Here is a 27,825-nt window from a genome sequence, read left to right as displayed (position 1 = left end):
GGGGGGGGGAATGAACGACTTTGGCCACCTGAGCTTCAGCCTCCCGGTGTGTAGGATGCATGTACCTTTTCATCTGGAGGCACTATCTCGTTCCGTTCCCTTTTCTCACCCTCACAGAGCACAGACCTATTAAATCTTAAACCCAAGCTTACATTTTCTCATCTTCTAAGCTCTGATGCCCACCACGTGCACCAGGCATTAGCACGACAGGACTACCACTCCCAGCACGCCTCGCGCATCTGGTGCGTACCACAATCTGTAGGGGTTATATGGGCCCGAAACCGAGCCAGAGGTGGAGGATCAGGTACAAACTCCCCTCTAACCAGGTATCTGTGGCACACTCCAGACCCGGCCCTCTGAGGCCCCGCGCTTCCGAGCTCCGCGCAAACTCTGGTCCTTCTTGCGCGACCGAGGTGGTTTGCTCTTCCGTTGCCCTGTGGCTTCGGCTTGACTCCAGAAGGAAGGCAAGGCTTCCGCCCAGCATTGGGGGTGAGCGGAAGCACCTTGCCCCCAAACCCCTGGACAGCATTTGGATGAGGGTGCTTCTCTAATCCCAACTTTGGGGATCCCCAATGGGCATATTTGGAGGCTGCCGGGCCCGGGAGGTATTTAGGGGGTGTCTACTCCTGAGAAGACCCTTAGAAGGCGGTGCTTGGGGATTTGGGTGGCATTTAGGTGGGTAATTCTTAGACGCAGGTTTATACCTCTTGCCGACAGGGCTTAGGGGGCGCTTAGGGAAGCTCAGGGTCTATATATTGGTACTTTGTCTGCGGGCAGGATTTTTGGGTTCTTCAAGGGGAGAGAAGTTTGAGGTTACTCATGTCAAGGCAGGAGTCAGGGAGGGCTTGTCTCTGGATGGGACCTGGTGACAGTGGGACTGTTCAGCACCGCCGTGGCTTTATAAGCTATCCGTGGCCTTTATGACCTCTAACGAGGTGAAGGGGTCTGTGCGCCCGGTTACTGGGGGCTGTGAGACAGCACACATCTGGTACACGCTGGGAGAACAGCCTCTCAACTGAGGCCGGGAAAGACACTGTCTACCAGGGTCTTCCGAGCGGATGTCGGGCCATCGGGTGGTCCTTGATTGCAGCTTCAGTTATTGATGAAGGTTGGGGCTGTGGTGAGAACCCACCTGGTCCTCTGGAGGTGTCAGCTTATGAATTACGCTCCAGGGGGTGGATCAGCGTGAAGAAGGGGTGTGTTGACAGGGTATCCCGAAGGCTGCCTCACAAACTAGAGCGCCCCGAGTTTTTTTTTTAAAAGGCTTTTCTAGGGATGCTGTGCATAATTTATGAGGGGCGTGGCCTTTACTGCTTCATCTGCGTCATCTGTGGTTAGCTTTCCCTTACAGATTCTGGGATTTAAACCTGGCATCTAGCGAAGAAACAAGACTGCGAGCATTGTTCATTCCTTATGTCTCAGTAATTCTAGATTACCAACCGAGGCTCTGGATTCAACTCTAATTGATCCTCACTGTGGGATTTTGTCAAATTTTTAAATGGGTATCCTGGATAATGGGAATAGTTTACACTCATTTAGCTACTTTGTTAACCCGTTTTATCTTCTCAAGTTGTCAAAAGTAGATTTTATCCTACTTTATAGATGAGGAAATTGAGACACAGAAAAAGTAAATAATTTGTCCTAAAGTCGCAGGTAAGTGAATAAACCAGGATTCAAATCCAACGCTCACCTCTCTCCCCACTGCCTCTGTTCCTCTCCCCCCACCTTGTCTGCTTCTGTCTGTCTCTTTCTCCAGACTGCCATTATGTTTCCCTGGGCTTGCCTGGAATTAGTGATCCTCCTGCCTCAGCCTGCCCAAGTACTGCAGAATTACTACGAGTAGTTGAGACACTGAATGAGGCAGAAGGATCTCTTGAATAAAGGAGTTTGAGGTTAGCCTGGGCAACACAGCAAAAGTCTTATGTCGCTGTCCTTTCCTCCCTTCCTCTCCTCTTTCCTTTCTCTCCTCTCTGTCTTTCCTCTCCCTCTCCTCTGCTCTCCCCTCTCCTCTCCTTTTTCCCTTTCTTCTCCCTCTTTCTTCTCTCTTCTCTGCACTCTCCCTCTCCTCTCCCTCTTTTTCCCCTCTCCTCTCTCTTTTCTCTTCCTCTCCTCTCCTCCCTTTTCCCTCTTCTTTCTTTCCTCCCTCTCCTTCTGCCCTCTCTTCTCTTCCCACTCTGTGTTTGCTTCTGTCTCTTTTTCTCCAGGGTCTCACTATGTTTCTCCAGGCTTGCCTGGAACTACTGATCCTCCTGCCTCAGCCTGCCAAGTACTGTGGAATTACAGGGGTGCACCAGCACACCCCAGCAAGACCTTGTCTCTTAAAATAGTGCTGCTACTACTCAGGTTAGTTATATGGTACTATGTGCCAAGCACATATTTCCACATATTTACTCATTGAAATTCTATCACAAGCTAAGTTATTGTTCTTTTTTGTGTGTGTCTTTTGAGACAGGGTCTCCCTGTAGCACCAGCTGTCCTGGAACTCACTATGTAGACCAGGCTGGCCTTGAACTCACAGAGATCTGTCTGCCTCTATTTCCTGAGTGCTGGGATTAAAGGCGTGCGCCACCAAGCCCAGCTATTGTTGTTAATTCTCATTTTTTGAATCTGGAAACCAGTGGCCCAACTTGAGAATTTCTATAATGGCTGGATATATCCTCACACATAACTAATTTTATGTTAATATAAGTATGCTCAGTGTGTTATCTTTATAGTTACATGTATTTACATTTTTTAACAGTGTCTTGTGGCACACTGTTTTAAGATACATTCCATACTCATTTTCCTAACACATTTCATCTCTCTGAGGTGGATGGGTTTCTTTTGAACTGGGGGTGGTGGTAGTGTCTTTTTTGTGGTGCTGGGGATTGAACCCAGAATCTAAGGAAGTACTCTTCCACTAAGCCTATTATCCTCAGCCTGGGGTAGATGGGTTCTTTCACCCATGATAATTGATAATTAATTGCTTGTCAAAGGCATGTAATGAGCCTGGGTTTGGTTAGGACAAGATAGCCCTTAGCAGTTAGGGGTGAGGAGCAAGGGGCCTGTGCAAGGCCTCTGCTGGGTCATCTTTGTGATATATCCTTGACTATTGTATCAAAATCTCTGTTGAGTGGGCAGGACTACCTTGGTTGGGAGACTGCCTGTCAAACCTCAAGAATAATTCACGAACTGGGTGGGACTTCTTAACTTTTTTTTTTTTTTGAGATAGGGTCTCAGGTAACTAGGCTGGCCTCAAACTAATGATCCTCCTTACACCTCCCAAGTGCCAGGATTACAGGCTTGTTGCTACCACGCCCGGCCTGAGTGAGACCTTTCTTGACCTCCCTGTTTCCAAATTTAGCTGCTGCAGCAGCAGCATTCAATATTCAGGAGCCAAGGGAGTGCATTTTCCCTGCAGTAGCCCCATTTCCTTGCTTACAGGGTATTAGCTGGAGCAATAGGCAGGCCTTTCTCTTTTGTTCCAGCCCACCGGGCCTCATGCATTATTCATGAACAAGATGTAGCCTTGGTCTTCTTGGCTTCGGGGCTGCTGCAAGATCATTCATTATTCATGAGCAGTGGGGTGTGGCTGCCATCTTTTAACATCTGCTTTTTGATTGCTTGGTGTTATGTTTCATGCATAATTTATAATCAGGAAGAGTGGCCTTGAGGGCCTTTCTTGGTTTCCATGACAGCTCAGCTGCAGTGCTTCATTCTTTATTCATATTTTAAGGGAGTGGCCTCTTGCTCTACCTGTTTTTCTAGTTATGCCTCTGGAGCCACATGGAGGAGCTATTTTCCTTTTAATTGAAGAAGTCCCAAACTGAGTAGGGAAAATACATGATTCATGAGTGGGTGCGGTTCTCTTGCATCCGGGTTTCTGGGGGTGGGACCCAAGGTTTTGTTCCGGCCTCAAGCTCTGCCGTCGCCATCTTGTGTCGGCTGCTGGGGTGAAGTAGGTGGCAGGGAAGACCACTACTGTAGTGTGGGGGGAGGAGAAGGCAGCAGCAGTCCTAGCTGGCCCAGGCGGCGGGGTGTAGGAGAAGAAGGAGGAGGGTGGCGGCCGAGCTTGGTTTCCGCTCCTTGAGGAGTTGGCGGCGGCGCGACCCGGGGAACCGGCATTGGTAATAGCCTTTCTCTGCACCTGGCCTGGGGCAAGGGTTCTGGGAGGCATGGGAGGGTCCCTGTTGGTGCCCTGCCAGCTTAGTATCTGGGCATGCTGCAGTGTCTTGGGCATCAAGGATCAGCTGGGCGGAGGTGGAGGGGATATCCTGGGGCGGGGCAGATCATTTCTGTCTAGGACCACCCGGTTCTCTTGGGCTCTGAGATCTGACCTTGAGGTCAGAACTACTGGCTCTGCTTCTGGAGACTAAGGCTTTGCATCTTAAATCAAGTACCTGACCCTTTCCCAGGCCTTGCATTTCCTATCAGAACTCCCTTTGGCCTCCTATAAAGACACCGGAATCAACATTGCTGCTTGTAAAAGCCAGCCACCCTTTCATGCTACTGAAGACCTGTCCTGGATTCTCCTCTTAGTCCTTCAGTATTTGCTCTCATGGTTTCTTTGGAGGGGCCAGACCTCAGGAAGGGTTCGCATGGCCTTCATTTCTGAAAGAAGAGCCTTCTTCAGCAGTTTCATTCAGAATATACCCCTCCCCCGAGTAGACTGCCCTTAGAGCTGCCATCCTGATTAGACCCTGTGAAAAGCCCTCTGGGCCTAGCCTTCCTGGAGACCCAGCCCACATCTAATGTCTTCCCAACCCCACCCTGATCCAGCATTCTCCATCTGAGACACCGAGGTTTCCTATTCAGAGACTAATTAGTATCTGCCTTTAGAGACACATTCTGGTCCTAGAATCTCCCCTTAGACACTTTACTTTTAGGGAATTCCCCCTTTTTCATGCTCTCATTGTTTTTAGTCTAGCCCTCTTAGGCCTCATCTTCCCTGTCAGCCATCCCTTAACCCCCAGGCTCTTTTCCCCAAGACCCTCCCAGGAAACTAGACACCAGGGAGATCTGTTTGGACACATAATCTTCCATTAAAGATCCTGTGCCACCATCTACTCTTTCAGACCCTGGTGGCTTCTAGCCCCATCTGCTATACAACTCCATCCTAGACACAACTTCTGCCTTCAAAAGTAGACCAGAGTTCTAGCTTCCCTTTTCACAGATCCCTTAGTCTTACAACAAACCTCAGAATCTGCCCTCATCCTTTTTAAGGTTACTAGCATCTTCAGCTTTTGCCTTCAGCCTCATAGAACCCCATTATCACTGCCAGATGTTCCCTTCCCCAGCAGGCCCACTTGTCTTCCATCAGAGCAGAAAAATGTCATTATCTATTTGAAGAACTGCTATGGAGCCTTAACAGAATTGTTCTGAGAAACCTAACTCCACTTGGAGACCTAGTCAGTGTCTGCTTAGTAATCTTTTTAAGGCTTGAGCTATCTGAACTCATCTCCTCTCCATCCTGTCAGAGCAGCTGTGGTACCTAGCATGTCTTGTCAGAGCCACACAAGACCTCCTTTAGAAATCCCTCTCCAAGAGTCTACCCTGGAGACCTCTCCTAGCCCCTCAGTACTTCACTGCTTCCTGGGATCTAGCATCAGTGTCAGAGACACTTCTCCCCCTGAATTTCTATTAATTTTAGCAAAAGGTTTCTGTGTATCACTAGACTCTGCATGTCCCAAGCATTTTCTTGCAGCGTTCTTGGGTTCTACAATCCCCCACCTATTTCTAGAGATCCAGATTTAAGTCTTTACTAACACCCTTGCCCAATACTTCCTGGAGGTCTTCTAAGGTCTCCTTTCCTATCTCCTTCACAGCTCCTTGAGCTCAATCACTTCCTGATTCCTCTCTCAGACTCCCAAGGACTTACTTCTCAGATAACCCCTTCCCAGGAAGTTTGGCAGGCTCGGGCATCCTCCTCTGTTCTTTACCTTAATCACCTGGCTCTGTGCCTGCCACCTCCTAAACCTACTCCAGGGGTCCCCCACGCAGCCCTTCTCTGGTTTTTGAGAATACACTCAGGCTTCAGAGTCATCGGTTTGGAGGCCCAAGGTAAGTTTTAAAATGCTTTAAGTACCAGTTTAGCCTTGCCAAGCAACTCAAAGAAGCTATATTCCAAGCACACGTAGAGGGAGAGAGGATGTAGATTTTTGTATTGGTGTAGGGTGAAGGATCTTTAGCTTTTGTCTAGTGCTTTTTGTCCCCAGATTCCTCCTGCTTGCCTGGAGATGGGGCTACTCTAAAACTTGGCAACTAAAATCTTCCTTCTTTGTTTTTGTTTTTGTCTTTTTTGAGACCTGGTCTTACTGTAGCCCCAGCTGGCCTGGAACTCACTAAGTAGACCAGGCTGGCCTTGAACTCATTAGAGATCTGCCTGGCTCTGCCTTAGATTAATCCTGCCTCTGCTAGGATTAAAGGTGTGTGGCACCACACCCAGCTTGTTTTTGTTCTTTTTTGATACAGGGTCTCCCTGTAGCCCCAGCGAGCCTGGAACTCACTGTCTAGACCAGACTGGCCTTGATCTCACAGAGATCTGCCTGCCTCTGACTCCTGGTTCTGGGCTTAAATGCATATGCCACCACACCTGGCTGAAATCTCCCTCCTTATTTTCTTTTTTGAGACAGGATTTTGCTCTGTGGCTCACGTTGGCCTAGAACTCACAATCCTGCCTCTGCATTGTAAGTGCCAGGATTGCAGGCATTTACTGCCACGCCTGGCTTCAAAGTCAACTTTTGAACAGTCATCCTAAACCTACTTAGACCCTGGCTACCAGCACTAGGGGTGGGGAGGTAAAAGGTCTGATGGAGAGCTCTCCAGCCCTGGATCATGTCTGATTTAGGGAGTCGAGAAAGAATGTGTCCTAAACAAACTTACCAGTGACAAGGCACGGAGATAACTTAGGTATTAGCGGCCTCTGCAAGTATCCAGGGAGGAGCTTAAGTCCTCAGATCCCTGAGTTCTGACTACAGATAGCTTCTTTTTTTCTTTTTCTATTCTTTTCTTTTTTTTTCTTTTTTTTTTTTTTGAGACAGTCTCCCTGTACCCCCAGCAGCTAGTCTGGAACTCTCAGAGATTGCCTGCCTCTGCCTCCCAGGTGCTGGGATTAAAGGCATTTGCCACCACACCCAGCTGCAGATAGCTTCTTTAGTCACTTAAGTAACCCCTTGAGGACAGTTCCTTTTTGTCCTAACTTTTAGAGAAAATGGGGCTCAGAGGGAATGAGATCCTTTCGCCAGCTCATTGCCAATAAATGGAAAATGGGAATTGCCTGTCTCCTTCCCAACTTATCAGGCCTCTTCCTACCCAGGTTGGACCTAAGCATTTCCCAGCAATTTCACTGGCAGACTTGGACTAGCCTGCTACCTCCCCTCTTCTCCCTTTCCCTTACCTCTCATCTCTCAGCAGTCTGGGCTGACCCAGAGCCAAGTCCTGATATCATTCACCTAGGCAAAAACCCCATAAACTGTTACCAGCTGCATGATTCTAGGCAAGTGACATGATCTAGGGCAAGTGAGTGGAGTTCTGTGAGCCCTCTGTTTTTGTTTATGATATGAGCATTGGGTTATGTGGTTCATGGGCATTGTTAGGGTCCAATGAAGCCCTTTACTCTGACTGGGTAGTAGGGAGCTCTTGTCATTGTGTGTGACAGTGCCAAGATGGAATCTTAGGTATGTTGGTATTGAGTGTCAGAAAAGGCTCAGAGTAAGCAGTTGTGTGAACAGAAGACTCAGGTATAAGCAAAGGCTCTGCTTTGAAGAGCACTGGGCTCATGAGGGGAAGTGATTAAAGGTCCTGACTTCTTCTAAGAGCATCTGAACCTACCACTACCAGACTTCGTTTCCAACAGCAGGCTGTATTCTTTTTCTGGGACCTAGTGTATGACCCTTGGCAAATCAATTGATCATGTGAGCTCAGGTTTTCTCATTTGTTCAGCAGGGACGTTAAACCCTACCTTGCAGGGTCAGGGACATTGACAGCATGAAACTAGATAACACTGGGAAGTGACTTGGACTTAGAGTCAGTGGATCCTGATCTGATCTCAATTCATCTGCTCCCAGTGGGAACCTGGGTCAAGTTGGCAAACATCCCTAAATGTCCATTTCCTTCCATAAAGCTGGGAGGAATTGTAGTTCAAACCCCACAGAGCCCTGAGGACAGGCTGATGATGTGCTGAATGTGACCTGTGACACAGAGAGAATTCCTAGTAAATATTCATTTATCATTACTGTTAACCTGTTAAAGGCACTCCACATTGCAGATGAGACTGGGGAAGTGGATTTTCTCGCTTCCTGCAGCCTGGTTTACTTTCCTGGGCTTGTTTTCTCCCCTTAAAGCTGGGAGAAGGGTTTAGCAAAGTATGTCCTGCCATTATGCCAATTTGTTTCCCTCTGATCCCCAACAAAAAGGGAGAGGAGAGAGAATGGCTGCTTGGTGTTGACTGTTCTGTGCTAGATCTGTGGTCTGTCTCCTCTTAGCAAGCCCATTGAGCCGTATCGCCCCTATTTTAAAAGTGAGGAAGCAGAGCTCCACAGGCTTTAAATGATAACCTGTTTGGGAGTGGCAGGGGTGGGGATTAGAAACCTAGATCTTTCCTGGGACTACATCTGTCCCAGTAGTCTTTTTCCTTTCCCTTCACAGGATTGGCGTCTTCCTTATCCTGGGCTAGGGAGAGACAAATGGCTTAACCGTGTAAATTGGCAAACTGAATCACCTGGGTTCAAATCTTGGCTCTTAGGCCAGGCGTAGTGGTGCACCTTTAGTCCCAGCCCTCAGGAGGTAGAGGCAGGTGGACTTGTAGGTGGACTAGGACTAGGAGATCCTGTCCAAAAAAAAAAGTGGGTATGACAGTGGTGTGACTTTGGGCAAGTCACTTCATCTTTGTCATTTTCTTTTATAAAATGAGGATGCTAATGCTTAAGTCTTCCTTCTCCAACTGTCACCATTAACAGGCAGAAAAATAAATACCATGTGTCTCAGACTCACCTTTGACCTTCGTTTTTCTCTCTAGATGTCCAGCTCGCCGCTGTCCAAGAAACGTCGCGTGTCTGGGCCTGATCCAAAGCTGGGTTCTAACTACTCCTCTGCCCAGTCTGTGCTATCTGAAGTGCCCTCAGTGCCAACCAACGTGAGTGTCTTCTTCCTGGAGACTGGTTGGCGTGGTGATGGTGGTGTTGGTGGTGGTGGTGGAAGGAATCTTTCACATCACTTTCCCCCACACCGCACTCCTGCATGTCTCCTTGAACTTGTTCTTGCCCTCCATCTCTAGGGAATGGCAAAGAACGGCAGTGAAGCAGACATAGATGAGGGCCTTTACTCCCGGCAGCTGTGAGTCAGACTAAAACCTGCCTGAGGTGGGAGGGGGTACTGAGAGAAGAGGGTCAGGTGGGCTGGACCCTGACCTGGACTACCTTCTAATTTGGCAGGTATGTTTTGGGCCATGAGGCAATGAAGAGGCTCCAGACATCCAGTGTCCTTGTCTCAGGCCTGCGGGGCTTGGGCGTAGAAATTGCTAAGAACATCATCCTTGGTGGGGTCAAGGCTGTTACCCTACATGACCAAGGCACTGCCCAGTGGGCTGATCTGTCCTCCCAGGTAACCACTTTCCAGTGTCCTTTCCCCCTCACAGAGGCATTAGCCTGTGTGCCACAGCCATCTCACTTCTTTGCCTCCTGCCCTCCACCCTCCCACAGTTTTACCTGAGGGAAGAGGACATTGGTAAAAATCGGGCTGAGGTATCTCAGCCCCGACTTGCTGAACTCAACAGCTATGTTCCCGTCACTGCCTACACTGGACCACTCGTTGAGGACTTCCTTAGTGGCTTCCAGGTACTTGGGCACCATTAAGGCTCCTAGTTGATTTTTCTTGGAACCCATTCTCACTTGGTATTGTTCCCTATTTAATGAGCCAGCCTGGGTATCAGGCTTCATGCTAGAGAGCAGAGAAGATGCAGGCAGGATAACAACCTGGGCCTGCCTTTTGGGGGAAAGATGTGGGCACATCAGTAATACAACATAATAGGTCTAAACAGACTGGAGCCAGACTGCCCTGCTTCATGAGCACGAGTGTCTAGCCCTAGTAGTGTGATTTCAGGCAAGTCACTCAGAGCTTGTGCCTTGTTTTTCCTATTTTCAGAGCTGAAATGGCAGCAGGACTGACTTCATAGGGTTTCTGTGAGTGTTAAGCACATAGAATAGTAGCTGGGACATAGGAAAGGCCACATGAGTTGTTTGCTAATTAAAAAACCTAGACTCTGAGAGCTAAACAGTCCTTATCCCCCCCAACAAAGGCCAAGGTAGCACAGAGATAACAACCTAATACAGAGGTAGGAACTCACCCTGGTGAGAAGGACTGGACATTCAGGTGGAGAGCAGAGTTTCAAAAATCACGGCAGAGTGGGCAGCAACCTGAGAACTGCCAACAAATGGGTGTGGTGGGAGTGAGCTCAGATTTTGGCTGGGGACAATTTTGCCCTACCTGTGTCTCACAGGGCACAGCAGGGTTGTAGGCAGGTAGCAAACAAGTGAGTCAGCTGTTCTACAGTCTATGCCCAGCTACCTCTCCATCTTTCCTGATATGGTCTAAACCTTTATTTTTTTCTTCACTGAATTTCACCCTCACTGAGTCTGACCTCCAGAAGGTCTTTGTGAAAGTGGGCTGAAGGACCTGGAGGATCTGGACAACTCTGCCTTAAGGATTGCCTGAGCCTTACCACCAGCCTTTTGCTGTTGTTCTTTCCTTACCTTCCCTCTAGTGCTGGTCCCTTGGCCTGAGGTTTTACTTCTCCATAGGTGGTGGTCCTCACCAATAGCCCCCTGGAAGACCAGCTGCGGGTGGGTGAGTTCTGTCACAGCCGAGGCATCAAACTAGTGGTGGCAGACACACGAGGCCTATTTGGGTGAGTTTCACTCTCTTTCCCCTCAACCACTGTTGCCCTTATCCTCCCTCTGCTGCCCAAATTTTGTAGTCTGTGTGTTCCCCTCTCCCTGTATGACAGTGGTATGATCTGATCCCCACTGTGATGTGCTGAGTTTGCTCAGCCCATATCCACTGCATCTTTGAAGGATACCTTGGGGCCTCATGTGTGAGCCTCAGGCATCAGTCCTATTGCTGCCCTTTGCAGGCAACTTTTCTGTGACTTTGGAGAGGAAATGGTTCTTACAGATTCCAACGGGGAACAACCACTCAGTGCTATGGTTTCCATGGTCACCAAGGTAAGAGACAAGCTGGCCTCAGGGGTCCTGGCAGGCAGATGGGCAATGGAAGTCCTCTCTGTCTGCTCTTGGTGCCTTGAGCTTGCCTCTGAGGCTCTTTCTTTCTTAACCAGGACAATCCCGGTGTAGTTACCTGCCTGGATGAGGCCCGGCACGGCTTTGAGAGTGGTGACTTTGTCTCATTCTCAGAAGTTCAGGGCATGATCCAACTCAATGGATGTCAGCCCGTAGAGATCAAAGTGCTGGGTGAGCAAGGGCCATGGGGGCATCTTCAGAGATCAAAGGGAAGAAAGATATAGGTCCTTGACTTCAGAGTAAAGGGAGCCACATCCTGAGTGCCTGAGGTGAATCAGGCAGAATCTCTGGGGATTCCACCAGAGTTGTTGGGCATGGAGGAGAAGGACCAACTTGTGTTTGAATTGTTGATAGGAAAGTGGGTCCTTCATATATGAGTTGAGGGGGAAAGGTTTGGTTTTTGAATAGGACAGACAAGAATTTCCACTCGCATCTGAGCTGATTTGGACAGGAGCAGCAGCCGTCCAATGTGGACTTGGGGCTAGGGACACAGGGTCTCATGGGGTCTGAGTGGCTCTGGGGTAGAGGGGAGATGATCTAAGTCGAGCCTGGGGTTGAGAGATAGTGCCTGATGTCTGAGCTGGGTTGGGGATGGTTTTTTCCTTATCTTTGTGAATTTTGTAGATGTTAGGGAGGGTATGTGGACTGACAGCCTCCCCCATCCACCCTAGGTCCTTATACTTTTAGTATCTGTGACACTTCTAACTTCTCCGACTATATCCGTGGAGGCATTGTCAGCCAGGTCAAAGTACCTAAGAAGATTAACTTTGTGAGTATGGGAGAGCAGAGGCAGTGGTTCTTGATGGGTAGTGCTAGATAATTCCAGATTTTCTGTTCCCTTTCTTCTGATATGCTGCTCCCCTACAGAAATCCTTGCTGGCTTCCCTGGCAGAGCCCGAGTTTGTCATGACCGACTTTGCCAAGTATTCTCGCCCTGCCCAACTGCACATTGGCTTCCAGGCCCTGCACCAATTCTGTGCTCAGCACAGCCAGCCACCTAGACCCCGCAATGAGGTTGGTAGGTGGGCCAGCAGCCAGCAGCCAGCCAGGACAGAAATCCTTGGTGCTAATAGTTCATCATACCTTTGCATGTCCACTGTCCATCCTCTAACAATAATCTCATACATCCTTCTTTCTTTTCTTTTTGTCCTACCAGGAAGATGCAACAGAACTGGTAGCCCTAGCACAGGCTATAAATGCTCGATCCCTGCCCGCAGTGCAACAGGAGAACTTGGATGAAGACCTCATCCGGAAGCTAGCTTATGTTGCTGCTGGGGATCTGGCACCCATAAATGCTTTCATTGGAGGTCTTGCTGCTCAGGAAGTCATGAAGGTCAGCAGGGTGGGGATGGGCTGGATTCCTCTTTGCCTCCATCACCTTCTGTCAAATTGTGTCAGGGCCTGATTAAGCACTACTGACCACCTCCTCTTTCCTGTCCCTTCACCAGGCCTGTTCTGGAAAGTTTATGCCCATCATGCAGTGGTTGTACTTTGATGCCCTTGAATGTCTCCCAGAAGACAAAGAGGCTCTTACAGAGGACAAGTGCCTCCCGGTATGTGAGTGGAGCCTGTAGGGAAGGTGGCACTGGGGGCATTTCTGTGGATCCTCCTCTCTGACCTTCCCCATTTCGTGTTCCTCAGCGTCAGAATCGTTATGATGGGCAGATAGCTGTATTTGGCTCAGACCTACAAGAGAAGCTGGGCAAGCAGAAGTACTTCCTGGTGAGTGATCTCATTGGATACCTAATATGTTCACCTCCCCTAGTCTGTGGGCCACCCTTTCTGGAGTTTCCTTCTGTATCCTGAGGGAGGGTCTCTTTGTTTTACCTATATCTCATCCCTTTCATCATTTTTGTTACCTCAGGAAAACCTAATGTAGTCCCATTATTCCTTCTGGTACTATCTTCAGGTGATAGTCATTTCTACAACCCTGAAACCTGAACATGTGGCAGTTAAATCCTTTTGCCTAACCCTCTGCATCCAGAAGGAGTGAGGAATGATGGCCTTTGTGTACCCACTTGCATCACCCTGACTTGCCTCTATGTTTCTTCTTGGTTGCTTTGTAGGTGGGTGCAGGTGCCATTGGCTGTGAATTGCTCAAGAACTTTGCCATGATTGGACTAGGCTGTGGAGAGGGTGGAGAGATTGTTGTCACAGACATGGACACCATTGAGAAATCAAATCTGAACAGACAGTTTCTCTTCCGGCCCTGGGATGTCACGGTGAGAGGGTTGGGAGCAGGAGATGGGGCTTTGACATCTTACTTTCCTCCTGTATTTTTCTTGTTCCCATTCTTTCTGGCAGAGATTTTGGCCCTTCTTCCCCTCTGTTTTTGACAGTCATTCAACAAATACTAAGTAATCCTCCATTGAATCTATCATTCTCATCTCTAATTATAGGGCAGCCCATCAGTCAGTAATGCCTTTTTCAAAGATTTATTTATTTTTTTATTATTTTTGAGACAGGGTCTCCCTATGTAGCCCTGACTGGCCTGAAACTTGCTATATAGACCAGACTGACCTGTAACTCACAGAGATCCACTTGCCACTGCCTCCTGAGTGCTGGAGTTAAAGGTGTATGCCATCACACCTTTATGTGTACACCATACACCTTTTATATGTATGTTTGAGAACTTGTGCACCATGTGTGTGCCTAGTGCTTGAAGAAACCAGAAGACGGTGTCAAATCCTTTGGAACTGGATTTACGGGTGGTTTTGAGCATCCCAGCGTGGATGCGGTGAACCGAACTGGGTCCTCTGCAAGAGCAGCAAGTGGTCTTAACCACTGAGCCATCTCTCTAGCCCTTCCTAGACTTATCAGTGTTGCTTTGGATAGTGTGTTAGGCGCTCCCAAAACCATCCCCAAACTCAGTGATAACTAAGAGGACTCATAGGTGATTTATTGCAGAAAAAGGACACAGCACAACAAAGGAAAAAAAGGCTCATGGGGCAAAGTCAGCAGCAAGTTTCTAAGAATCCCAGTGGAATTGCAAAAGATGGACTTCATTTCTTGAGCATCAAATCATAAGATTATTCCTGAAGGTTGTCAAACCATGGAAGCCTGTTAGATAGTCTGCACCCAGGGCTTTTACTTGGGATCTGGTTGTGTATCAGAATTCCTGGGTTACAGGGAAAAGGTGTTTTAACATAAATCACATTGTTTATAAAGTTTAGGTGCAGTGAGTCATTATTTGTTTTTGTTTTGTCTTTGAGACAGGGTCTTCCTGTAGCCCTAGCTGGCATGGAACTCAACTATGTAGACCAGGCTGACCTCAGTCTCACAGAGATCCACCTGCCTCTGCCTCCCAAGTGCTGGGATTAAAGGCATGCACCACCACACCCAGCTACAGTGAATCATTATCGTCAATTGAGGGGGTGATGGAAACTTTCTTAAAATCGAAGTTCCCAGACTCCAGCCAAGGGCCAGGTTTGGAAGCAGAACTTCCTGACCCTTATGGTTTAGTTAGGAAGGTTTGTCTGCACAAATTGAAACTGAGTTTTCAGGGTTCTGTTATTGAGGCCTTCTGTGGGGGCCAGTGTCATTGTTGCCTGCCCATTATTCTTGTTCATTTATTCACCAGTTAATGAACAAGTTACAGGTACTTGAGGTAAAGAATAAAAAGGCTCTAGAGGCTGGAGAGATGGCTCAGTGGTTGAGTCCTTGCTGTTCTTGTAGAAGACACAGGTTCAGTTCCCAGCACCCACATGGCTATTGGTAACTAGTTCCAGGGGATCTGACACAATCTTCTGGTCTCCATGGGTTTTGCATAACACAGGTGCTTACATGCAGGCAAAACACTCATACACATAAGATACAAATAAACCAAAAGGAGCTGGAGAGATGGCTCAGCAGTTGAGAGTACTGACTGCTCTTGCAGAGGACCCAAGTGTAATTCCCAGTACCCACATGGCAGCTAACAACTGTAACTCCAGTTCCAAGGGATCTGATGCCCTCTTAAGTTTCTAGTGGAGAAAAGTAAATAGTAAATAACAGATATATTATTGATTCAATATGATATAACATTGAGATACACAATCAATGATGGTGCTTTGCAAAAGAAAGGAAAAAAACAAGGGAAGTTGGCCTTTCTAGGAAGGTTAGTTTGCAACTTTCATTAGACTGCTTAAGAAAGACCTCATCTCTCTCTGTAAAGCAGTGTTAGGTGTGGAGACTAGGGTGCCTTCAGGACAGTAGTACCTAAGGCCCAGATAAGATCCTATAAGGAGATGCTCCACTCTGAGAAGGTCTTGGGAATCAACTCAATGGGGATGGGAGCCAGGGAAAGGTTCTGAGTAGAAAGGGGATGTGACTTGATTTGGGCTTTGTTAAGACTTCTGCTTGTCAGCTGGGTGTGGTGGTACACATCTTTAATCTTAGTACTTGGGAGACAAAGGCAGGCAGTGTGTTTGAAGCCAGCCTGGTCTACATAGCAAGTTCTAGGCTAGCCAGGGCTGCATAGTGAGACCTTGTCTCAAAAAAAAAAAAAGAACTTCTGCTTGTTCGTAGTCTAACATCCTGGTTGTATTTGGGGAAATTGGGGAAATGTACTCCAACCCTCCATGCCAAGAACCTGAAACAACAACGGGTAGTAGGTAGGCAAAAAAGAATAAAATAGGTGGCCAATCCATTGTCTCCAATGCATGCTTGTCCTCTGCTTCCCTTTCCACTTAGCTGCCATATCTGTCACAGCCCTAGCCATGTGACATTGTCATAGACTCTCCTTCTAAACCAGAGTGCTTCCTGAACTCAAGGCCCTGTGGTTTTTTAGCATTAGATTTGTTCAGGGTAACAGGTCTCTGATTTTGTCAAGAAAATACACAATAACTGAGCTCTGTTCCCCTATTCCTACCTTCTACTCTACCTCACTGGCCCCTAGAAGTTAAAGTCTGACACAGCCACAGCAGCTGTGCGCCAGATGAATCCATACATCCAAGTGACTAGTCACCAGAACCGTGTGGGTCCTGACACAGAGCGCATCTATGATGATGATTTCTTCCAAAATTTGGATGGTGTGGCAAATGCCTTGGACAATGTGGATGCCCGTAAGTTTGAAGGCGGGTAAAGAGGGCAAGGGTAAAAAAGTGTGAGTAAGGCATATCCTTTCCCAGTGCCCTGTCTCCTGGCTCTCACATAGTTGTCCCCGTTCCCACCCCACAGGCATGTACATGGACCGCCGCTGTGTGTACTATAGGAAGCCATTGCTGGAGTCGGGCACACTGGGTACAAAGGGCAACGTGCAGGTGGTGATCCCCTTCCTGACAGAGTCATACAGCTCCAGCCAGGATCCACCAGAGAAATCCATCCCTATCTGTACCCTGAAAAACTTCCCCAATGCCATCGAGCACACTCTGCAGGTGAGTGGCAGTGAGTGGAAGTGAAAGAAGGCAGGCATCTCACACTCCACCACCAGGCTCTTGGCTTTCGGGTGTTAAAAGCTTAAGTATAAGATGTGCTTTTTTCTCTACCACCTCCTTTCCACCTCATGGTCAACACTTCTGAAATGAATCATTCTCTTTGTTATTTTTACTTTTTTCTAACATGTAGATAGGTTAAAAAGAATACTTTGGCTGGGCATGGTGCCTCACCAGTACTTAGGAAGCTGAGGCAGGAGGACTGCCGCAAGTTCAAGACCACCTTAGACTACAAAGCAAGACCTTTTCTCAGAAATCAAAAGAATACTCAAATATCATTCCTCACCTAGGTTTAACGATTGTTAATGTTTTGCCACATTTTCTTAGATTGATAGTTTTTCTTCCTCATGCTAGAGTATATTATGGATATCACACTTCCTTTTCTTTCAGTTGGTCTCTACAAAGTAAGGATATAAAAGATTTATTTCTGTATAATAAAGTCTTTCAACCCCAGCAGAATTTTCAGTTGGCCTGGGTATTCATTCCATTGTACTACTGTGCTGTCTTGTGCACTGTAGGCTGCGTCTCAGCCCCACCTAGCTTCTACCTACTAGATGTCAGCAACTGACCACTATAACAACTTAAAAAGTGTTTCAAGGGATTAAAGAGATAGATGGCTTAGCCATTAAGAACAGTTGCTACTTAGCCATTAACAAGTAGTTGCTACTCTTACAGAGGTCCTGAGTTCTGTTCCCAGCTCCCACCCTGAGCAGCTCACAACTACCTGTAACTCCAGCTCCAGAGGGATCTGATGTCCTCTTAGAACTTTTGTGGGTACACATACAGTGTGGTGTAGACACACACACATAAATTTTTTAAATGGGGCTGGAGAGATGGCTCAGCTGTTAAGAGCACTTTCTGTTCTTCCAGAGGAACTGACCTTGGTTCCAGGCACTCATGTGGGGTGGCTCACAGCCACCTGTAACTCCAGCTTCAGGGTTCTGATGCCCTCTTCTGGCCTCCATGGGCAACTGCATGCATATGTACATACATACACATAAATTAAAAGTAAAAATATATCTTTAAAAAAAGGACTGATGGGCCTCTTTCAGAGGACCCGGGTTCAATTCCCAGCACCCACATGGCAGCTAACAACTTTCTGTAACTCCAGTTCCAGGGGATCTGATGCCTTCTGACCTCCAGGGGTACTGCACAACACGGGTGCACTTACATAGATGCAGGCAATACACTAGTGTACATAAAATTAAGTAAATCAGTAAATAAATCAATAAATAGGGTTGAGACATGGTGGTGCATGCCTTTAATCCCAGCACTCCAGAGGCAAAGGCAGGTGAATCTGAATGAGTTTGATGCCAGCTTGGTCCATATGGTTCCAGGCCAGCCAGGGCTAGCTACAGAGTAAAACCCTGTATTGATTAAAAACAGAAACAAAAATGTTTGATAGCTGAGCATGGTGGCACATGCCTTTAATCCTAGCATGCAAGAGGCAGAGGCAGACAGATTGAGGCCAGCCTGGTGTACATAGCGAGTTCCAGGCTAGCTGGGGCAGGGAAATCCCACCCAACAGTTTTTGAGAATGTTGAGGCCAAAGGAGGAGCTGAGCCAGTTGAAAACTACTGTCTAACCAAAATATTTTCTTTCTTTGTTTCTTTTGAGACAGGATCTTGTTTTTTTTTTTAAATTTTTCATTTTTATTTTATGTATATGAATGTATTGCACGCATGCATGTAAGTACATCTGGGCCGTGCAATGCCTGCAGAGGTCAGAAGAGGGCATCAGATCCCCTGCAACACAGCTGGTTGTTAGCCACTATATGGGTGCTGGGAACTGAATCCAGGTCCTCTACAAGAGCAGCTGGTGCTCTTAACCACTGGGCCATCTCTCCAGCTCCAAGACAGGATCTCTTGTACCCCAGGCTGACTTCACACTTATTATGTAGCCGAGGATGACCTTGAATTCCTGATCCCTGTACCTCCATTTCTCAGGTACTGGGAATGCCTATAAAGGCATGTACCATGCCTGGCTTCAAAACATTTTCATGCTGAATAAAATTAATAATCATTGCTTACATTCTATTCTAGTTATTTGTCTCTAATCATCCATATTCAGGTTTCCCCAGCTCAAAATCAGGTTTTTTTATATATATTTTATGTGTATGCATGTATTGCCTGCATGTAGGTGTGGAGGACAGAAGAGGCTGTCAGATCCCCTGGAACTGGAGTTACAGACAGTTGTTAGCTGCCATGTGGGTGCTGGGATTCAAACCCAGGTCTTCTGCAGGAACAGTCAGTATTCTTAACCGCTGAGCCATCTCTCCAGCCCCCTCAAAATCAGTTTTTAACACTAGTTTGCCACAGTGATATAATACACATACATACAGAACAGTGTACATAACATGAAACTCAAAGCTTACAAAGTGACCACATCTAGGTGATCAGCATCCAGACCACAAAACTGAACCTAAGGGTAATGGTAGTGCTATCAAAATAATTCTAAGTGCAGTATTAGAGACAACCCATTCAGGATGGATAGTACGAATATGGTGATGGGGAAAAGACCAATTCTACCTGTCACTTTCCCTTCTGACCCTGCTATTCCAAAGTGGTTATGTCTAATTTGTGTCCCCATCAGTCTGTCTAGGGCATGTATGACCTTGAACTTAACTTCTTTATGACTTACATTGTTTAAAATGAAGATGACAACAGCATCTCCCCTCACCGGGCTGTTTAACTGGCGTAGGCAACTAGGGGTAAAATGTGCTTAGCATGCATGAAGCTTTAGGTCCCATCTCCAGCAATGCAAAATGATGCATGTGTGTATCTGTATAATATGCATCTATATCTATATACATATATAGATATATATTTGCATGTATGCATGGATTTGCTTGTTACTTGCTAGCCATGTATGAGATAGGAATTACTGTTAAAGTAGCTGTCTTTTTAAGAGCTTTTAGTAAATACATGGAACTTTTAGTAAGTACATGGGCTGAAGAGCTCACTCAGTGGTTAAGAGCACTGGCTGCTCTTGCAGAGGACCTGGGCTTGGTTCCTAGACCCTACATGGTGGCTAACAATTGCCCTTAACTCCAGTTCTAGGGAATCCAATGCCCTCTTCTGGCCTCCATGGACATTGCATAAGACAGATGCACTTACATATACACAGGCAAATACTCAAAGACATAAAATAAAAATAAATAAATGAAAAACAAAACAAAACAAAACCAAGGTTCTGAGGAATGAAGGAACTTGCCCAAGCCATATAGACTGTCTGTAGTAATGCATACTCAGGTGTGACCCTTGACTTTGAAGGACAAATTCTTGGCCATGTGCTAGAGATGGTAGTTCAGCTGGCCCACAGACATGGCTGGTATACAGTGTTTCCTGAGGGAAGGAGCACTGGGAACTGCAGAAGAGGGTGGTGGGGCTAGGCTGTCTTTTCCAGGCCCCGAGAGAGCTTCCTAACTAGTAGGGAGGGAGCTGACATCTTCTCAGGGACATGCATGGATTCCCAGAGAATTCAGATGAGATACTGGGAAGAACTGCTATGACCCCAAACTCTAGAAATACTGTAGCCAGATAGCTCTGAGATGGGTTTTTAAGCCTCTTTCTCGAATGAATCATTTCAAGAGTGGCTACTTGCACCTGAGCTCATGAGTCTACATGGACAGAGAGTCTTATCTCTGTTCTATTTGACCTCCCTGCTTTCCAGGGAGGATCTTTTCCTCTGTTTTCTCATCTGTAAAATGGGGACAGTGACTTACTACCAGCCCCACACAGTGATTCTCAAAATCAAATGCAGTAACAGAGGAAAAACTGCTCATCAAGCTCTTCAAATCAACTGGTATCTGGCTTTTAGGATAAGGGTATTGGTATCTGTGGCCACCTGATGGGCTCCAGCTGTCCTGGAACTCACTATGTAGACCAGGCTGGCCTTGAACTCGCAGAGATCCACCTGCCTCTGCCTCCGGAGTGCTGGGATTAAAGCGTGCACCACCACATCCGGCTGGTATAGCCATTTTTTAGATCAAGTTCATTGGTTTTTGAATTGAGAGGCCAGAGTAGGGGAGTAAGGAAGGTTGGGGGCTTCTGCTCTCCCAAAGTGGTTGTGTACTTCCTGCTTGCCTTATTCATGATAGCTTTCTCTTGCCTGTAGAAACCCTTTGGCCACCATCATTCCATATAAATACATTTGTTCTGTTTGCAGTGGGCCCGGGATGAGTTTGAAGGCCTTTTCAAGCAGCTAGCAGAAAATGTCAACCAGTACCTCACGTAAGTAATTTGCACACCCTGCTCTTCTGCCTGCACCCAAGATATTCTCTGCTCTCTTCAGCTGTTACCCTCAGTGTAGGCGCACTTTTCAAAGGACTCTGAATGCTTGAGTCTCAGGTTCTATGGAGAAAGTAGGATTACCCTGGAACCTACTAAAGGTGCCATTTTGTAATCCTACCCTTCGGCCCCCTCCACTCCCGATAGAGATGCCAAGTTTGTGGAGCGGACATTGCGGCTGGCAGGTACCCAGCCACTGGAGGTGCTAGAGGCTGTGCAGCGCAGCCTAGTGCTGCAGCGACCACAGACTTGGGGTGACTGCGTGACCTGGGCCTGCCACCACTGGCACACTCAGTACTGTAACAACATCCGACAACTGCTGCACAACTTTCCTCCTGACCAGGTAATAAGGCTCACATGCATGTCCATTTGGCCACATGCATTTCCTTGGGATCGTAGCTTGCTACAGGCTCTTTAAGTGGCTTTTCCCAGTTCCTAGTCCAGATGTGGCTAGGGGATTTCAGGTAAATTATTAAGTCTGGCCTTTTTGTATCTGCCCCAATCCTTAAAGCAAGAGATCTAGTTTATGCTTGCTTCCCTTCATTATGGTGCAGGCTGAGTCTTAACCTGACTTCTTGTCAGGACCATAGGGGGCCATGAGGTAGAGATTCTGGACTTGAGAGCACAGGAGTCAGCATGTGTTCAAATCTCAGCTCTCTTTGAACTTGGGCAAGTCACTTCTCTCTACGCTTTTTCTTTAGCTGTGATGTAGACCAATGGTGATCTGTTTCATTGAGCCTTTTGTGAGGATTCCTTGGTATTTATTAATGCCAAGTACAGTGCCTGGTGATCCAGTTGAGTCTGTTAAATGGCTTTGTGTCTTCCATGAAGCAAGCGCTTAAGAACTGATGTTTATTTTCTCAGCCAGGACCTTTCTGTGCAGGTCTCAAGTGATTGATTCCAGCCCCCTTCAAGGGTGTAGCCAAAGACAATAGGTTGGCACATCCAGAGTCAAGATGACAAGTCAGGATTGTTAGAGAGACCTCCACTCCAAGATCTTGTTCTTTGAAATGCTCTCTTGGTCTCTTTTAGCTCACCAGTTCTGGAGCCCCATTCTGGTCTGGACCCAAACGCTGTCCACATCCACTTACTTTTGATGTTAACAATGTAAGTTTCCTCCTTGGTTTCTTCTGGGATCAGGTACAGGGTGGGTGGGAAGGATGTGGTGACTCCCCACCTAAGGGCAGATGTGCTAACTCTGCCATGCCTTCCCCTAGACACTGCATCTGGACTATGTGATGGCTGCTGCCAACCTTTTTGCCCAGACCTATGGGCTGACGGGCTCTCAAGACCGAGCTGCTGTGGCTTCACTCCTGCAATCTGTCCAGGTTCCAGAGTTCACCCCCAAGTCTGGTGTCAAGATCCATGTTTCTGACCAGGAGTTGCAGAGCGCCAATGCCTCTGTTGGTGAGGGTGTTTGGACTTTTGGTCAAGAGTCATCACCCTCTGTCCCCAGCCTCGTCCAGCTTCCCCATCAGTCTTCTACTGTTCCTCAGACCTAAGCTGACCCACACCTTTCTTTGCATCTTCCTTTTTTTACATGAAGAGTCTGTTGGAGGGCATATTCTTTCCCTCCTTCCTTCCTACTCTCTGGCTATCAGAACTCTTGTTCTTCTTGCTTGGTGAGTGTTTGCCTTGGTCTTATTCTTTTCTTGTTCTGCACCCCGGTGGTATATTCTCTATCAGTAGTCTCCTCCTTTGTTTTTCCTTACAGATCTCCCATGTCTCCCCATCCGTGCATCCCTCAAACCCTATTTCTCTGTATGCATCTTTACCCTAGTGTTGCCTGTCATCACTTATTCCCCATGCCTTCCTTTCTGGGTTTCTGTAATACATTTAGAGCTCTGTAGCTCCCTGTATTGGCCTTTCCATGTATTGTCTCCCATTTTCTCGTCCCTGTCCCTATTCTGAAATATCTTTCATGTTCTTGGGATATTTCATCTGTCTTTTCTTCTACCTCCTCTGTAGATTCCCTTTGACTTTCTCCTGATACATTTTCTCCTATCTGTATCTCACCCTCTATCTTGTCCCTTTTCATATCCTCTCCATCTTCCCCTCAGATCTTTCCTATATATCTGCGTCTGTACATGTCCCTGTATCTTTCCCTCTATCTTTTCTTTTTTTTTCTTTCTTTTTTTGGTCTTTTTGAGATGGGGTCTCCCTGTAGCCCCAGCTGTCCTGGAACTCACTATGTAGACCAGGCTGGACTTGAACTCAAAGAGATCTGCCTGCTTCTACCTCCCAAGTGTTGGGATTAAAGGCGTGCATCACCATGCCCGGCACCTCTATCTTTTCTTAATCTCCCCATGTCCTCTGTGTCTCCCTCTACATTATCCCCCCAAACTGACACCCCTTCTATCTGATCTCTGAATCTCCACTTTCTTCTGTGGTCTTTGTTTCTGTTCCTTCGTGTCTCTCCAGATCTTCTTGATAGTCTCTACTTGTTTTTTTTAGCTTTCACTCTGTTCTCTTCCTTTCCCCTTTACCCCTCCATTCTGCTAGGATGTCTCTCCCTCCAAATAATGGTATCTAACTGAATTCCATTCACCCTACCCCAGCCTCTCCCTACCTTAGACACTCCCTGGATGTAAAGGGCTGATTGTGCTCTTTCTTTATGCAGATGACAGCCGTCTAGAGGAGCTCAAAGCCACATTGCCCAGCCCAGACAAGTTGCCTGGATTCAAGATGTACCCCATTGACTTTGAGAAGGTGCTAAGAAGAGGTCTTGGGTAGGGTAGGGGGTGAGCTGAGAACAGACAGTTTGAAAAGGTCTCTGGGATTTGGAGCTAGTCCAGGCCTTTGTAGGGATCAAATCCTGGGTTGCCACATAGCTCTGAATGAATATAGGTGTTCTCATCCTTCCCTCTGTGATATGGTAGAGACCAGCAAGTAATTTTAGTGGAGGGTACTTGTATCTCAAGAGGCTGGGAAGCCTTTTCATCTGATCCATTCTTCCCACTCATGATAGGATGATGACAGCAACTTCCATATGGATTTCATTGTGGCTGCATCCAACCTTCGAGCTGAAAATTATGATATACCCCCTGCAGACCGACATAAGGTAAGATTTTAAGCCTGATGTCCTAACCACTCCAAGGCTTCAGTTCCTCATATCTGCCCCCTTCTGTAGTCCTTGAGCCTCTGCAACTTAGCTATCATCTTCCTTGGTGCTTTCCTGTTTCAGAGCAAGTTAATTGCAGGGAAGATCATCCCAGCCATCGCTACAACCACAGCTGCTGTGGTTGGCCTTGTGTGTCTGGAGCTGTATAAGGTAGTTCAGGGACACCAACAGCTTGATTCCTACAAGAATGGTTTTCTGAACTTGGCCCTACCCTTCTTTGGGTTTTCTGAACCCCTCGCTGCACCTCGTCACCAGGTAGGCACTGATATCAGAAGGTGGGTTTGTGGTGGAGTGTGTCTCCTTAGGGCTGGCTTTGGTTTACATCAGACCCTGCCACTAGGTTAGGGTTCCTGTTTGAAGTATGCCTACATCTTTTGTGCATTCTCTGTTCCTTTATTCATTAATCACATTATTTGAGCACCTGCTATATAAGCTTAGCACTGTTCTGCTTCTCTATGTATGAAAACCTTCAGGGAATCGCTGGGGAGATAGTGGCATGCACTTATAATCACGATGCTGGAGAAATAGAGATAGATAGATCCCTGGTACTTGCTGGCCAGCCAGCCTGCCCAAATCAGTGAGCCTCAGGCCAGTGGGAGACCCTGTCTCAAGAAATAATGTTGGGCTGGCAAGGTGGCTCAGTGGGTAAAGGCAGTTGCTGCACAAGCCTGGCAACCTGAGTTAGATTCCCAGAACCCATGTAAAGGTGGAAGAAGACAACTGATGCCACAAAGTTGTCCTCAGACCTCCACAGACGTGGGCACACTCCCCCCCCCACACATATATACATACACATACAATAAAAATATAAATTATTTTTTGTCTTTTTGAGACAGGGTTTCCCTATAGCCCCAGCTGGCCTGGACCTCACTATGTAGACCAGGCCAGCCTTGAACTCACAGAGATCTGTCTGCCTCTGCCTCCCAAGTGCTGGGATTAAAGGCATGCACCACCACGCCTGGCAATAATATAATTTTTTTTCTTTTTTGGTCTTTTTAAGACAGGGTCTCCCTGTAGCCCCAGCTGGCCTGGAACTCACTATGTAGGCCAGGCTGGCCTTGAACTCATAGGGATCCACCTGCTTTCTGCCTCCCAAGTGCTGGCATTAAAGGCATGCACCACCATACCCAGCAAATTTTTAAAAATAATTTTTTTAAAAAAGGTTGACAGCTCTTGAGGAAGAACACCTAAAGTTGCCCTCTGGCTTCCACACTCATACATGTACATGCGCATATATACACAAACAAACATAACTACATAGTAATAGTACTTATTGGATGCTTACTGACTGTACTGAGTGCTTTATTTGGTTCATTAATTCTCTAACATTTATTGACCACCTGCTGGGTACAGGTAGTCTTCTAGACGCTAAGGTTATCTTTGTCAAGTAGTATTTATAAAAGACATAATAAAGGCTGGGGATAAGCTCAGTGGTAGTGCCTGCCCAGTATGCATAAGTCCTTGGGTTCAACCCCCACGATAATGAATGAATGAATGAATGAATGAATGAAAGAATGAAAGAAAGAAAATGACAAGTGGTTTTGGAAATAACCCTCCCAACAAAAAAGCAGGTTGAAGAAGACTTGAGAATGCCTGGGGCAAGAGCAAGCTTGGAATTTTTTTATATTGGTGCTGGGAATAAAACTGGGCTTTTTGCATACTCACATATTCTACCACTAAGCTAAACTCCCAACCCAGGGTTTGGGATTTTTAATGTGGAATGGTCTGGAAAGACCTTGTTATGTGAGCTCATACTTGGTGGAGGTGAGAGGATGGGCCATGTAGGCTTCAGTGGAGGCTGGAGACTGGTCTTTACAAGAGTACTAACATGTAAGTTATGCCTGGCATGTTGAAGGAATAAAGGGTCAGTAGATAGTGTGATAGATTAATAGACAGAGAAATACAGAGGATAAGGGATAGGAGATGAGAATAGGGTTCCAGTGGTGTAGGGCCTTGCTGTTCATTGTAAGAGTGGCATGAGAGCCACAAGAGGGTTTTGAACAAAAGATTTGTCATCAGGAGTGGTGGCACAGACCTTTAATCCCCGCCTTTGGGAGGCAGAGGCAGGTGGATCTCTGTGAGATCGAGGCCAGCCTGGTCTACATATTGAGTTCCAGGTGGGCTGGGACTAGGGAGACCCTGTCAAAAAAAAAAACAAAACAACAAAAAGATTGTGATCTGACTTAACTGTGTCTTCTTGAATGGGGTGGGAAGTGCAGAAGGCTGGACCTTCTGGAGTCATACCCACCCTTGCATTGTATTACTCATCTTGCATTGCAGTACTATAACCAAGAGTGGACATTGTGGGATCGCTTTGAAGTACAAGGGCTGCAACCTAATGGTGAGGAGATGACCCTCAAACAGTTCCTTGATTTTTTTAAGGTAAGGCCCTTCCTCCCTCTTACCCCACCTGGAGAATGGGATGTATAGATGATTTATTGGTCTTCTTAACCCTGTCTAACACTGCTGTTTCCCCTCTCTGCCCTCCAGACAGAGCACAAATTAGAGATCACGATGCTGTCCCAGGGTGTGTCCATGCTCTATTCTTTCTTCATGCCAGCTGCCAAGCTCAAGGAACGGTTGGATCAGCCGTGAGTAGGACGTGCCAGGCAGGCTGGGAAAGAACTTGCGTCCTGTGTTGGGTTGGGAGCCTCAGCTTGCAGCTGTCCCATTTCCTGCCCTTCATTTATTCTTCCCCCACCTACCTCCCTTCTCTTGATTTGTCTCTCTGATCCTCTGCCCTTTCCCCTCCGCCCCCCTCCCCCATCCCTAGGATGACTGAGATCGTGAGCCGTGTGTCAAAGAGAAAGCTGGGCCGCCATGTGCGGGCACTGGTGTTTGAGCTGTGTTGCAACGACGAAAGCGGCGAGGATGTGGAGGTCCCCTATGTACGATACACATTTCGCTGATTTCTGTGCATTCCCCTAGGCTGGCCCCAGTTCTCTCCCATCCAGCTCCCTTCCAGTCCTGGGTTGCCATTTGGCCTCTGGCGGTGGTCCACCTAGCCAAGCCCGGTGTTCCCTTATCACCCACCTATCTGAGACCCTCACCACTGCTTTGTACCTTGTTTGGAACCTGTATCCCAATAAAAAGACAATAACCCAGAAATGGCCTTTGGTGCTGTCTCCAGGGAAGGAGCACCCTGGAGTTTTCTGATTCAGATAGCAGTCCAAAGGGCTACAACCCCCCCAACCCTGCTAGATTCCTGGACAGGGGAAAATGAGAATTGATATTTCCTGCCAGCTCTATGTAACAGACATGAATGCACTAGTGACATAACAGGTATCTGGGTCCATGTGACTTGAGTAATTTGAGTGTATAACCCACGTTGTAACCGCTCCCCCTAAACACAATTAACAGTGATCAGGCTGCCAGGGCTGAATTAGCATGCTTTATGTTCTTGGAGCAGATCCCTTCCCACTGGTATGAAGCACCCACATTCTGGGCTGGCCATTACAGCCATGGTTCCCCAACAGTACCAGGAATGCCTGTCCTGGTACTTCAAGTCCATACCCCAGGGGGTCTGAACAGCCAGTCTGAGGAACACCAGTGTCATGAGGCATGGTGCAGTTTTTATGGCTATACTGGGTAGAGGATATCTGGAGAGGAAAATCCCCTTTCCTGCCTGCCATCATGCTATGGTCTGTCTATTGCTCTGGTCTGCCTATATATCCCTTGAAGGTGCTCAAACCTCTTACCTTCCAGAAGAGGGCTGTGGGTGCAGAGGATTA

At 47.2% G+C, this 27,825-nt stretch overlaps 1 protein-coding gene across 2 annotated transcripts; it reads left to right on the top strand.

Annotated features, from left to right (window-relative positions):
• The first annotated feature begins 354 nt into the window (after positions 1–354).
• Positions 355–27,202, top strand: Uba1 (ubiquitin like modifier activating enzyme 1). Of its 2 annotated transcripts, none has more exons than XM_008824086.3 (26): positions 355–489; positions 8,996–9,112; positions 9,254–9,312; positions 9,411–9,579; positions 9,678–9,812; positions 10,776–10,882; positions 11,108–11,198; positions 11,312–11,444; positions 11,945–12,042; positions 12,141–12,287; positions 12,430–12,606; positions 12,722–12,826; positions 12,915–12,995; positions 13,340–13,495; positions 16,150–16,315; positions 16,431–16,627; positions 20,852–20,916; positions 21,121–21,316; positions 22,006–22,080; positions 22,191–22,380; positions 23,594–23,682; positions 23,942–24,034; positions 24,158–24,349; positions 26,375–26,476; positions 26,585–26,685; positions 26,868–27,195. In XM_008824086.3, exons 2-26 carry the CDS (start codon positions 8,996–8,998, stop codon positions 27,001–27,003), a joined length of 3,177 nt encoding a protein of 1,058 aa, XP_008822308.1. In that variant the 5' UTR covers positions 355–489; the 3' UTR covers positions 27,004–27,195. The 2 variants fall into 2 exon arrangements, with proteins under 2 accessions (XP_008822308.1, XP_008822307.1); XM_008824085.2 differs by lacking the exon at positions 355–489 and adding an exon at positions 3,913–4,106 and having other exon boundaries at positions 26,868–27,202.
• The last annotated feature ends 623 nt before the right edge of the window (positions 27,203–27,825 follow it).

The sequence above is a fragment of the Nannospalax galili genome, unplaced genomic scaffold, assembly GCF_000622305.1.
Source record: "Nannospalax galili isolate Female #2095 unplaced genomic scaffold, S.galili_v1.0 scaffold129, whole genome shotgun sequence".
Lineage (NCBI taxonomy): Eukaryota > Metazoa > Chordata > Mammalia > Rodentia > Spalacidae > Nannospalax > Nannospalax galili.
Note: the sequence above shows the minus strand (reverse complement) of the source record. Positions and strands in the feature narration are given on the sequence as shown.